This window comes from Helicoverpa armigera, chromosome 6 (genome assembly GCF_030705265.1).
Source record: "Helicoverpa armigera isolate CAAS_96S chromosome 6, ASM3070526v1, whole genome shotgun sequence".
Lineage (NCBI taxonomy): Eukaryota > Metazoa > Arthropoda > Insecta > Lepidoptera > Noctuidae > Helicoverpa > Helicoverpa armigera.
The window spans coordinates 5,161,959-5,174,826 of record NC_087125.1 but is presented as its reverse complement, the minus strand read 5'-3'; the positions used below and the strand labels follow the sequence as shown (position 1 = coordinate 5,174,826).

Genomic DNA, 12,868 nt, shown 5'->3' with positions numbered 1-12,868 from the left:
CCAAAAAAACTTTGCGCTAGAACACTCCCAGAAATAAACAGGCCTTAGGATTCATAGTTATTTTGGCTTAAATTGGCATACTTATCGGCATTTTACGTCTTTCGATGTACCTACATTCTAAATAGTTAAAAGCAAGTAATTACGTATGTACTTATGATGGCCAATAACAGCTCCAATTTAGACTTAAATCGATCATAGCAAGATTTTCCTCAACTGGGTTGGTATGATTATTTTTCTCCTTATGTATTACTTAGACTTTTTCAATGGAAACCTGTTCATGAGAAACACTAATGATTTGTCCTTTTTTGAATACATATACTTCTTAGTGAATCTAGGTACATAGTGAAGTATCACATGGCCAAAGAATAAAACTAGCTGCCTAGTAAAGTTTAGCATTCGTATCATATTATTTCACAATGCTGTTACTAACCGTGAAAACACGTAAAGCTAAACAATTTTCAGTTTATTAAAACATACTTTGGAACGGACACCGTGTGGTGTTGCCAAAGCACGTTTCGATACTTCATACTAAGTAAAACAGTTCACTCATAACCAATAGAAGCGAAAATAGAAATGCCAGACGAATCGGTTTACGATAAACACATTATGAAGAAAACGTTAGAATTTTCATACCGACTAGAGCAAAGATCTATATAAATGTTAGGAAAAATATATGTAAGTCGACTTACTAAATCGACTGTACTCTCGATACGTGTTTCGCCCCTCCACGGGGCATTTTCTGGAGATGTTGACTCGTCGACCGCTCGGGCGCTTCATATTTTTCCAAACCTTTCCTACTTCACCTTATTAAATCACATTTCCGTACAATAACGCCTGACTACACAATTTATCTAAAGATCTTCGTTGCAACATTCACAAACAATCATTATAAACATGCACTATTATCTCCGTTAATAAGATAAAACCATTAATGAGTTTAATTACATGCAATTAATTGACAATGACAAGAAACTGTTATTATCAATGGAAGTGTTTATTATAAAATCTTCCTTGTAAATGCACATACATTTCTGCGAAAAATGTGTTATGATAACGGAGTGTCGGAGCTTTGAAGAATAAGTATGTTTGGAATTAAAATAACTCTAATCATAGAAATTGTGACGAAAAATATCGTCTACAGGAAGCACGGGGCTTTTCCAGATTCCTACAGGTAAATATATTAAACTAGCTAGGGAAAGTTTGTACCATATAACTATGACGAACTATTTTATTGGCAAAGTGCATTTCGAAGAGTAATTTCACAACTTGGAGAAGTCCTGTGCAAGTGTTGGTACTACTCTTTATAAGCCATCTCTTTATAAAACTTTTATCTTTTTTTTTTATCCTTCCTCACGGCCGATATTTTTTTTCCTTACCTACATGTATTAGATACGAGTTTTGAGCTGAGTATACCTATGTTAGTATTTCAAAATAAGTATCCTAACTTCTTACTCGCAGTTTAGAATTAATACCGAATTCATATTATGAGTCATTTTTTAATAAATAACTTATTTGGAAGTATTCCTTTGTTATCTGAGTTTCTTTGGATGTTACACATCGGGAGTACGTAGGTATTAGGTTATTCCCGAACGATCCAAGTTCAGTGGACTCAGTTGTACTTTACGCTGAACAGCTTTATCAAGTAGGTAGAGTTCAGTCCGAGTAAGCATCTATCGGTCGACCTCATTAGTCATTCAAAGTACTTACTTACACCTAAAAAGCAATACTTGACTCATAACACTCCTGTTGTTGTATTAGTAAGTTTAATATTATAATCTATGATAGTTTAGTTAGTCGGTGACAACACTAGCAATAAGGCACTACACTACTAAGACTGTCTATGGCTGATTTATAAACTGATTGTAATCATGTTTGTGCTCCTAATAAATTAATCTAAAATTATCTAAATGATGTTTGATTATAACATCATAACATGGCGCTGCGAGACAAATAAACCAACAAGGATTGAAGTCAACGCATAATTTATTCGATAAGAAAACGATAAACAACGCTGTGATTGAAGATGGCCGAACCTAAAAGAGCAGGTATTGTAGGATTAAAACCCCCAACTGGCTTAAAAAATCTAAGTATGGAAGAATACAAAAAATTTATGACGAGGTTTGAGATATACAGATTAGCGTCAGGCGCACAAGCCGAAACGACTGAAACTCAGACGGCATTGTTGCTTCACTGCATGGGAGAAGAGGCCCAAGAAATACATGCTACATTTGACTTTGAAAAAGATGAAAACTTTAAATACGAGAAGGTTATTCAGAAATTTAACGAATACTTTATACCGAAAAAAAATGAAAGCGTCAATTCACATCTATTTTTTACTAGAAATCAACGAGAAGGTGAAACTTTTGATAGTTTTTATACAGAAATAAAAAAACTCAGCACAGAATGCGAGTTCGGAAACCTATTAGATAGAATGTTGCGAGACAAAATAGTAACAGGGATCGCTGACAAGAGACTAAAAGATCGCCTGCTGCGAGAAAGTGATTTAACACTAACTAAAGCCATTAAGATATGTAAAGCTGCAGAACTTGCCGAGGAGCAAATTAAGAAGATAGACAATGAACCTGGAACGAGCACAGTCAACAGCGTTAAAAAGAAGAATGGAAGCGGATCAGTGTCCGAGAAAGAAACAAGATGGAAGAAAAATACAAGGAAGGACAAATCAGATAAAGAATTTACAAGAAGTACTGAACATAGATTTCAAGAAAAGAATAAGCAGCAACAAGAATTAAAAACAGAGAAGATGATTGACTGCAAAAGATGTGGATTCCATCACAGTATCAGAAGATGCCCAGCATACGGAAAGAAATGTATGAAATGTGGTAAGCTGAATCATTTTGCAAGGAAGTGCATGGCACGAAATACAAGAAACATAAAGGCAGTTCAAGAAATGCATCCAAGTGACAGCGAGGAATCATATGGCACGTATGTAGTAAACATTAGTAATATTAATGCAGATAAAAACTGGTATGAATATGTATATTTCACAGATTTTAATAGACATTTAAAATTTAAGTTAGACTCAGGTGCACAATGTAATGTCATCTCGGTGAGTGATTGTAATAGATTTGGGATAAGAACTTTTCAAAAAACTAATTGTAAACTGACCAGTTATAGTAATGAGAGAATAGAAACATTAGGAAAAGTAGATTTAACAGTGAAGATAGGTAATAAAGTTCAAAATATAGAATTTCAAGTTTGCAAAGGTAATTATGTACCTATTCTAGGATTGCCTACTTTGATAAAATTTAATTTGATTCAGAGAACAACTAAAGAAAATATTTACAGTGTTCAGACTAAAAATTTTGATTTGCTACATAAATATAATAATGTTTTTAAAGGAATAGGTGAGATAAAACATTTTGAGTATGACATTCAATTAAAGGAAGATTGGCAAGGAAAAATTGAAAGGACTAGACATATACCATTTAAATTGAAAGATAAATTAAAGGAAGAATTAAGTAAATTAGAAAGATTAGGTATAATAAGTAAGACAGAAGGTCCGATTGATTTTGTAAGTTCATTAGTAATGACAACTAAACAAGATGGAGCTATGAGAATTTGCTTAGATCCTCAATATCTAAACACACAGATTAAAAGAGAACAAATGATGATTCCCAATGTTGACGAAATAATAGCTAAGTTAAAGGATAGCAAGTACTTTAGTACCCTAGATGCGAATAAAGGTTTTTGGATGATAAAATTGACAAATAATAGTAAAAGTTTAACAACATTTAATACTCCATTTGGTAGATTTCATTTTAATAGGTTACCGTTTGGTTTAGCATCAAGCCCAGAAGTTTTTCATAGAGTTTTCAGTGAAATTTTTAAAGATATTGACGGAGTAGAAATATATATAGACGATATTTTGATTCATGCTAAAACAGAAGCTGAACATGATAGAATACTCGAACAAGTACTTAAAAAAGCTCAGGAATATAACATTAGATTTAATAGAAAAAAATGTAATTTCAAACAGAAAGAAGTTAAATACTTAGGACATGTACTAACTACAGAAGGAATTAAAATAGATCAGAATAGAATTAAAGCTATAGTAGAGATGGAAGAACCTAAAACTCAGAAAGAATTGTTAAGATTTTTAGGAATGATAAATTATGTGGCTAGATTTATACCTAATGTGTCTGAAGTAACAGCACCATTGAGACAATTGATTAAAAAAGATGTACCTTTTGTGTGGTCAAAAGAACAAGTTATTGCTTATAAAAGTTTAAAGAAATTATTGATAGAACCACCAGTGTTGAGCTATTTTGATATAAATAAACAGATAGTACTCAGTGTAGATGCTTCGAAAGCAGGATTAGGCGCAGTGATATTACAAGAAGGAAAACCAATAGCTTATGGTTCAAGGTCGATGACTGAAACAGAGATACAATATAGTCAAATTGAAAAAGAGAGTTTAGCAATTTTGTATGGAATAACCAATTTTCATCAATATTTGTATGGTAGTATATTTATAGTAGAGACTGATCATAAGCCACTTGTTTCGATTTTTTCCAAACCACTGAATAGGTGTCCAGCAAGACTACAAAAGATAAGAATGGCTTTACAACCTTATTCATTTGAGTTAAAATACAAACCAGGAAAAGACTTGTTAGTTGCAGATCATTTGAGTAGATCTCATTTGTTAGACACAGAAGAAAACTCAGATTTAAAAGTAGAAACTCATGTAGCAATGATAATGGAAAGTTTTAGATTATCTGATGAAAAAATAGAAGAATTAGTGAAAGAAACGGCTAAAGATGAGGAATTAATGTCAGTAAATAAATACATATTAGAAGGATGGCCAGAAAATAAGTCACAGGTTGATAGTAAGGCTAAAATTTTCTATAGTTACAGAGACGAGTTGAGTAATATTAAAGGATTAATTGTTAAAGGTAGGAATATAGTAATACCTAAGTCTAAAAGACAAGAAATATTAAGAAACATACATTATGCACATTTAGGCATAGAAAAAAGTAAGATACTAGCTAGAAATTCAGTATTTTGGCCAAATATGAGTAAAGAAATAGAAGATTTAATTCAAAATTGTGACACTTGTAAAAGTTTTCAGAATGCAAATAGGAAAGAATCTATGATTGAGAAAGAAATTCCAGAAAGACCATGGGAAATATTGTCTATAGATATATTTTTTCTATATTCAAAACCATACATACTTATTGTTGATGCTTACAGTAAATATATAGAAATTCAACCATTAGATGATCTATATGCAAATACTACAATTAAAAGTATTAAAGAAATTTTAGCAAGACATGGTATTCCAGAGATTATTTATACAGATGCAGGAAGTCAATTCACAAGCTTAGAATTTAAAAGTTTCTCTAAAGAATGGAATTTCAAACATAAGATAATTAGTCCAAAACATCACCAGGGTAATGGTTTAGCAGAGAGATACATACAAACAGTAAAGAAATTGTTAAAAAAGTTAATTTATGATAAGAAAGATGTATATTTAGGTTTGCTAATGTATAGAAACACACCAATAACCACAGAAGGGAAAACACCTTCAGAATTGTTATTTAATAGGAATATTAAAACCATTTTGCCAAAATTAATTAATAAAACAGATAATAAAGACTCATATAGCCAGGAACTTAATAAGAGGCAGGATATTCAGAAAAAGTACTATAATAAAGGAAGTAGGAATTTACCAGAGTTAAGGGAAGGAGAAATTGTTAAAATACAAGATGAAAATTGTAGGAAACCACATGAGAGTGGTAAAGTGATAGGTAAGGCTAGTGGTCCTAGGTCATACCAAGTAAGAAATGAGTCAGGAAATATGATAACAAGAAATAGGAAAATGTTAATTAACGGAGGAAAATATTCTGATAAGAGTAGGATAGAAGAAGAAGGTAATTGTGAAGTTAGTGAGAGGCAAGAAGTACAGAGACAGATATTTCAAGGACAGGACATACAAAATAATATAATAAGAGACAATGAGTGTATAAGACCGTTAGTTTCTGATAATGTTACTGATGGTAGGGTGTCCAGGTCAGGGAGATTAATTAAAAGACCAAGTTATCTTATAGATTTTATTTAATTAATAAGTTTAAATACTGATTTAAAAGTTGAAAGATTTTGGTTTAGTTATTAAGTTAAAATGTTAATTAATAAGTTGATTATAAATAAGTTTAAAGATTAAGAAACTGTATCATGCTGATTAAGAAGTATCTTGTAGAAATACAAAGGGTGTTAACTGTCATTGAGTAATTTCCATATTAGTAGTAAACAAATAAATAATTAAAATAACTAAATAATTAAGGAGTTGTGTATCTGGTATTATTCCACTATAGTTTGATCTGTTAAAATAATAATTTTGTAAGTAAAGGTTAACTGTAAAACATCTAGTGCTATTGTAGTAAAGTAATTCTGTGTTGATAATGTTTATGTTGAATTGAGTCTTAAGAAAATGTAAAAGGGAAGGATGTTGTATTAGTAAGTTTAATATTATAATCTATGATAGTTTAGTTAGTCGGTGACAACACTAGCAATAAGGCACTACACTACTAAGACTGTCTATGGCTGATTTATAAACTGATTGTAATCATGTTTGTGCTCCTAATAAATTAATCTAAAATTATCTAAATGATGTTTGATTATAACATCATAACACCTGTTTTGTATAATGTATATACTACGTTCTTGACGAGGCAAGCTAAGGGTTTAAAATATTTAATCAACGACAAACATTTTTTTTAACAGAATTGAATACCTGAAGAACGCGCAAAACTGTGGTTTGATGTTTGCAAAGTTGCAACGAATAAACGATATTTTCTCAGTAAGTTAACTAAATATAAACTCATTGATAGGTAATGTAGAATTAAAATCATAAATGCAGTGAATGCTCTTTATTTTTGAGATCCCAAAAACACACAAACACAGTGCAAATTATTATAATTAAGTGTAAGTATTTCGTAAAGTTTTTGTTATATAATGATTACAATAGTTACAAAAACTTAAAAATATGCAATAGGCAAATATATAAAAGTTAAACTTAATGTCGTATGATTTCTTAATACCTACTACACTCTTCGTACAGAGCATTCAAACATATTCGAACAATGGCACATGAAGCATCGGTTTCCTTAAAATTACAAAATACATTATTCAAATAATATTTAATATCACACAGTGAAAAACGTGAATGATTGTAAAATTGATATTTTTTTTTGTATTTTTTATTTGAATGTGCTGGTGATACAAACGTTATACATCAGTACATGATACTTAAATTAATAAAATCCTTTAAAACTTGCCAGGTCATCGTTATAATCGAGTTGATCGTTAGTGTAAAAAGTGTTCTAGTTGCAACATTCGTACATTCAATAAAAAAACTCACAAAAATAGTTTTGTCATAAATAAGAAATAACTATAAATGCCATGTAAGCATGGCAATGAATGGACGCTTAAGAGGTGGTCTTTATGATGACGACCTCTTCTTCTTGAACATACAAATGCTGTTCTGGCGCTACGTAGGAAACGTAGGATCGGTCCATCTGCAGCGCGGGAGGAGAGGCAGGCCCCGGCGAGGTGCGCGGCGAGGGTGCGCGGGGCCCGGGGGCTAGCTAGCCGCGCACGTTCACCGTGGTGCAGCCGAAGATCTCGTCCAACTGGCGCGACGAGAACGTCACCACGATGCGGCGCTCGCCATGTCGCCGCGGCACGAACTTGTCCTGGTAGTTCACGAACTCACCCGGCTTCACGTCGCGGAATCGGATCTGAAAGCAGAAACAATTATTTGACCCATTCCTCCTCCCCAAAATAAGGTTCTTCGGTGAAACTTTTATTTACCTGTCTTGGCCTCTGAACACCAGGTCCCTCGAAGGTGAAGTAGCAATCGGTCAGGTGAACATTCAGTGGGTTCTGGAAGCTGAATGTCACGGCGCATTCTTGTCCTATGCATGGCTGGCTCCTCACCTAGTAAAACGAATAAATTAAGTTGAGATTGGTCACAGTTAAATACTGACACTTCATTCAGTCTGTCAATTCACTTTATTTACCTGGACTTGCATCCTTGGCTTGTGTAGCGGGAAGTCATCTTCGTCCGACCAGGCTTGGCGTGTTTGCTTGACGTATGCCATGGCGTGCACCTTCACCATGGAGTGGTCCACTAGCTTGTCCATGTATTCCTGAGGCGTCACATGCAACTTCAGCACTTCACGCTGTCCAGCGCGCACGATGAACTCTCCCTGAGCTCGGCGTAGTCGTGAAGCAATGGCGCCAGTGTAGTAGCATGATGAGGCCGTCAGAACACACCAGATGGTGCGGTCTTCGTGCGACTTGTTCTGTAGCCAAATGTGAGATTAATATAACGTACAGTTATGAAGGTAACATCAACTTACACATTCTATGGTAATTAACTTGATACCTGAATGTTCATAGTGCAATCAAACGGCTGTCCATAAGGCACAAGATCAATGTCCATAAGGTCGAAGTAAACGTCTTCGAAATTACGATCAGGATATTCGTAGTATTGCTGCAGGCGCTGGTAACCACGACATGAGGCAATAACAGCCAGACGTTCGGGAGACGAGCTGTCAACCGTCTTGTACTCGTGCGTGATCTCCAACATGTCGCTGTCGCCTTCATCGTCGTCACGGTTAGGGTTCTTAGTAAGAATCTTGCGGCCAACTCTGTAATATTAAATATCGTATTAAATTACTCGAAAAGTATGCCACTATAATATTTATAATTAGAGTTGGAGTAAGGTACATACTGATACTGGTTCGAAGCCATCCTAATGAAACCCCATTCAGAATTTTCCTCTTCCTGGAAGTGGCAGAGTTCTGCATTGAGCTGACAGAACATGAAAGGTGTATCGTATTGGAAGCCAACTTCGCCTCGGCGAACCGCCTCAACGCTAGCTGGGCCACAGTGGTAAACAGCCTCAGCTTCCTCCTGCGGTGTGGAATCGATGATCTGCCAGCCGCTATAGCCTGAAGTCAGAGTACATTAAATGAGTATAAACTGCGATATTGGAGCAGTTTATCTTTATTTTGAATTAGGATGATACAATACCTTGAGGCAAATCAGGTCGCTGCATCCATACGTCATTCCATACATGGAAGTTCCAGCAAGAATCATAACAATCTTCATCAGGTCCATTTGGTACCTCGTTGCCATCGCGATCGAAATATTTATCCACGGTGAATGTTCTGTTGGTGTCATGGGCTGACACGTAGTTCGTGACTGAACGGCAAGGAATACCTGAAAAGCAAGTTGAGTGAATATGTAAACTAACTGCTTCTTAGAGTTATCGTAAATATAGGCGACTTTAAAAAAAAATGCGTACCAAGTGCACGGCAAATCGTGACAACAAGTCCAGAGTATACCCAGCATTGGCCGTATTCGACCGGCCTTCCTCCGTCGGTGAGGTACCGTTCCATGATAGCCACGGAGCCAGTCCAGGCGTGCGGAGCGACGCCATCTTTGTACTCGCCGTCGTAACGGCCAACCATCAGTCCGTCATCATCGTGATTAGCGTTGATCTAAAATACAAACAATTAAGTCAATGAATGTATTATCATTATAATATAATAAGATATTTTTCTATTTGAATGAGCTTACCATTGACGAAATAGCCCTGCAAACACGTATCGGGTTACCGCGTTCTGAATGCTCGAGGCCACTGCGCTCCAACAAGTACATGCAAGCCGGCAACACAACGTCATCAAATTGCCCGTAAATCCATTTGCGACCCTTTGGCTGACGCCAAGTGCCACACCAGATCTTCCCTTGTTCGTTGAGCACGTATTCCTTCCTAGATGATTCATTATCCATGAAGACGGGATCCTCGCGACACCACGGATTGAATAGCATGTAAATATCTTCGTCGCATTTGTAGTCGTGGCGGTTGTCGCGCTGGCCAAAGCGATTGGTTTGTACCCAACAGTTCCAGACGCCAACAGGAGCCGTGGCCGGTACATGTACTTGGAATGTAATTGTGTTACCATCTTGGCGCTGAATGCTAATGTCCCATCTGTCCATGTCATGAGCAATGGACGCCAAGTTCTGCATGGAGCCGTGGCGTGAACCATATCCACGACCAAATGTCGAATGTTGCCCTGTGCCAGCATAACGATCCATCATCGGACGATCCATAGGTCCATGAGGACTTAGAGGGCTATGCTGCAAAGGCAACGGCTCGTTGCTGAACGAACTGCGGCGAACTCCATAAGTGGTAGTCTCCCTCATACCACTCATCGGTCCCATCGAGCCCATTGTACCCATGGTTCCCATAGTACCCATTGTTCCCATGGTACCCATAGTGCCCATAGTTCCCATAGTGCCCATAGTGCTCATAGACCCCATAGGCGCCATACTGGTACTAGTGTCCTGCATGCGAGACATGCCCATTCCCATTCCCATGCCCATTCCCATCATGTCACGAGAATGTTGGAAGACGCCTTGCTGGTTGCTCCAGTTCACAGGCAGAACAACGCGTGTTCCTTTTGTAACGCTGGGCTTAGGGCCTGCGAAAGCATAAATATTATTATCAATAACCTATATCTCCTTTTGTCAAAGCAATATAACGAAGAGTAGGTATCATATGATATTTTTTACTCACCAAAGCAGAATACAATTCGAATCATATCCTGCTGTTTGTCGTAAGTCCTGTCGAAACGCACAGCAAAGAAGAAGTTCTGCCCCCTCCTGAGCACTGGGTTCGGTAGGATGTTATCGTTTACCAAATCATATTGTTCAGTGTGGTGGTCTTTGGAATTGTCTCGTGAGTAGAACTCGGTGAGCTCCACCTTCAGCGGCTGCTGCGAATAATAACTTTGAGGTATCATCTCCATGGTGTCCTGGCGGCGACGGCGCTCATTTTGATCTGCCATCTTGCAAATCAAGTTGTGAGTGTATTGCGTGTTAGGGCTGTTCCTCATCGAGTATTTCATGCGATGAAGCGAGCCCGTGCTGTGAGAACGGCCTGGACGATGCTGCGCTGTAGGTCCAGCACGCTGCATCGGCCAACGACGAGTTTGCCCAGGGCGCTGGCAGAAGCTGGAGATATTGTAGTAGGCAGACAGCCCAGGAACATAGTTCGAAGGCATTCCACCGATCGTCATCTGCTGCTCCCTCATGCAGCTCAGCGTGCTCATACCCGACGTCAGGCCAGTTATTCCACCCAAACCCATACCAGTCATGCTGGACGTCATGCTGGAGGACATCCTGTCCATACTAGATCGTCTAACCATAGACATCCTTGCGTAGAAGCTGTACGTGTATCCAAGTGTTCCAAGTCCCGATGCAGGACCTCACTGTGCTCCGGGATGACACCAGAGCGAATGATGTCGTTGGAAAGATTTGGGAGCTTTATATAGGTCTAGCCGGCATAAAGGATCGTTCACCGCCCTTAGGTGTCAGTTGACATCGCAGGCGCCGGAGTCACCAGCTTCTGGGAGAGCTATTGTACATGTTCACTGACTCGTAGTTAAAACAAGTACACCTCTCTTACATACAACTATTTACTACGCTAACTAACGCTCCGGGCGTTACGATGTACACTCGTGAACACAATTGATTAGAGAAAAGATATTTATTTTAATTTAATATAGACCTACCCGATTCCTTATAAGTTTCAAACAAAATGTCTACAGACGTCCATCTAATCCATATTTATTTGTAAAAAATACTTGATACAGATAGGTACGATGTTTAAGTGTAAATTTGTTATTTTTATAGTACAATTGAGAGTTGAACAATGTTGCAGTTACCTATAGATTACGTACATACCTACCTAAAGTACCGAAATTTTATTCAATATGTGTCTGTATGATATTTTGTGCCTGATTATACTTTGAGTTGAATTCTGCCAACATGTTTTAATTATAACACGCACTATTCTATGTTCCTATTGTTCAACACAAACCAAGGTAACGGGCACTGCTACCAAATGCACGGTTGTTCTTTTGTGTTCAGTTTAATGTGGCCAGTAATCCAGGAGTGTGGCAAATTCAAGCATGGGATTTAGGTAAGATTTTACACAGTGGTATTAGAAACCAATGATTATTATTACTTTAAAATCATTTAAAATCATTGTTTTAACTATTATGCAAGTATTGCCCCCGTTTCACCCAACGGGATAAAAAATAGCTTTTTGTTATTATGAAGTTTCATCAAATCTGTTTCGCCGGTTCAAGTCGCGCAAGCTTGGCATCACTTTCGTTAATCTATGGATGCATAAAACTTGGGATGATTTCAATCACTTGTGTACCTACAAAATATTTTGATATTATTAAGTACGTATTGCTCAAATTACTTTATTATTTCTATGGTATCTAAGTAGATTTAATGATAAGAAGTAGGAGAGATCAGATTCATCATATCCTAACATCCCGAATGAATTTGTGCAGAAATCTCAATGAACTTTTAATTTTTAAACCATCATGATCTTCCTAGCCAATTCCCAACTTCGTTGGAGTCGGCTTCCAGTCTTATCAGATACATCTTTGTACCAGTGTTTTACAAGGAGCCACGGACCATCTGACCTCCTCAACCCAGTTACTACCCGGGCAACCCAATACCCCTTAAAACGTAAAACTGGTTGTCAGACTTTCTGACTTCTATCTAACTAATCGAAACACGGAAGAACTCATTATGACAAGAAGATCACCCATCCACCGATCGAACGCGCGCCAAGAGCGTTGTCTTAGCCCTTAGCTACGAGCTCTTGAACCATGCCACAGATCATAAAGGTTTTTTAGCCTTAGCATTTTGGCAGAGGCCAGTAGGCCAAGTTCATAGATATAATATTACTAAACAAGATTGCGCACGCTCAAAATATATATTTACGAAAATGAACTCTATTCTAACGCAATAAGGTACT

General features: G+C 37.0%; 2 protein-coding genes across 2 annotated transcripts in view; one reads left to right on the top strand and one right to left on the bottom strand.

Annotated features, from left to right (window-relative positions):
- Window positions 1-12,868, top strand: part of LOC110376967 (nucleolar complex protein 2 homolog) — a 182,754-nt gene that overhangs the window by 91,373 nt on the left and 78,513 nt on the right. The window lies entirely within an intron of this gene.
- Window positions 6,873-11,490, bottom strand: LOC110376972 (hemocyte protein-glutamine gamma-glutamyltransferase). Its single transcript, XM_021335635.3, has 9 exons — window positions 10,607-11,490; window positions 9,607-10,511; window positions 9,332-9,527; window positions 9,058-9,246; window positions 8,756-8,975; window positions 8,408-8,672; window positions 8,040-8,324; window positions 7,831-7,956; window positions 6,873-7,757 (listed from the first exon to the last, which is right to left on the bottom strand). The coding sequence occupies exons 1-9, from the start codon at window positions 11,241-11,243 to the stop codon at window positions 7,605-7,607; spliced, it is 2,976 nt and encodes a 991-aa protein (XP_021191310.1). The 5' UTR covers window positions 11,244-11,490; the 3' UTR covers window positions 6,873-7,604.

What these genes read in the sequence shown, in the direction of transcription:
- LOC110376972 (XM_021335635.3), bottom strand. Translation starts at nt 11,243, where the DNA reads ATGTCTATGGTTAGACGATCTAGTATGGACAGGATGTCCTCCAGCATG. An exon ending in ATTGCACTATGAACATTCAG is followed by an intron (nt 8,325 to 8,407) that starts GTATCAAGTTAA and finishes ATTTGGCTACAG; the next exon opens with AACAAGTCGCACGAAGACCG. An exon ending in GTGTTCAGAGGCCAAGACAG is followed by an intron (nt 7,758 to 7,830) that starts GTAAATAAAAGT and finishes TTCTGCTTTCAG; the next exon opens with ATCCGATTCCGCGACGTGAA.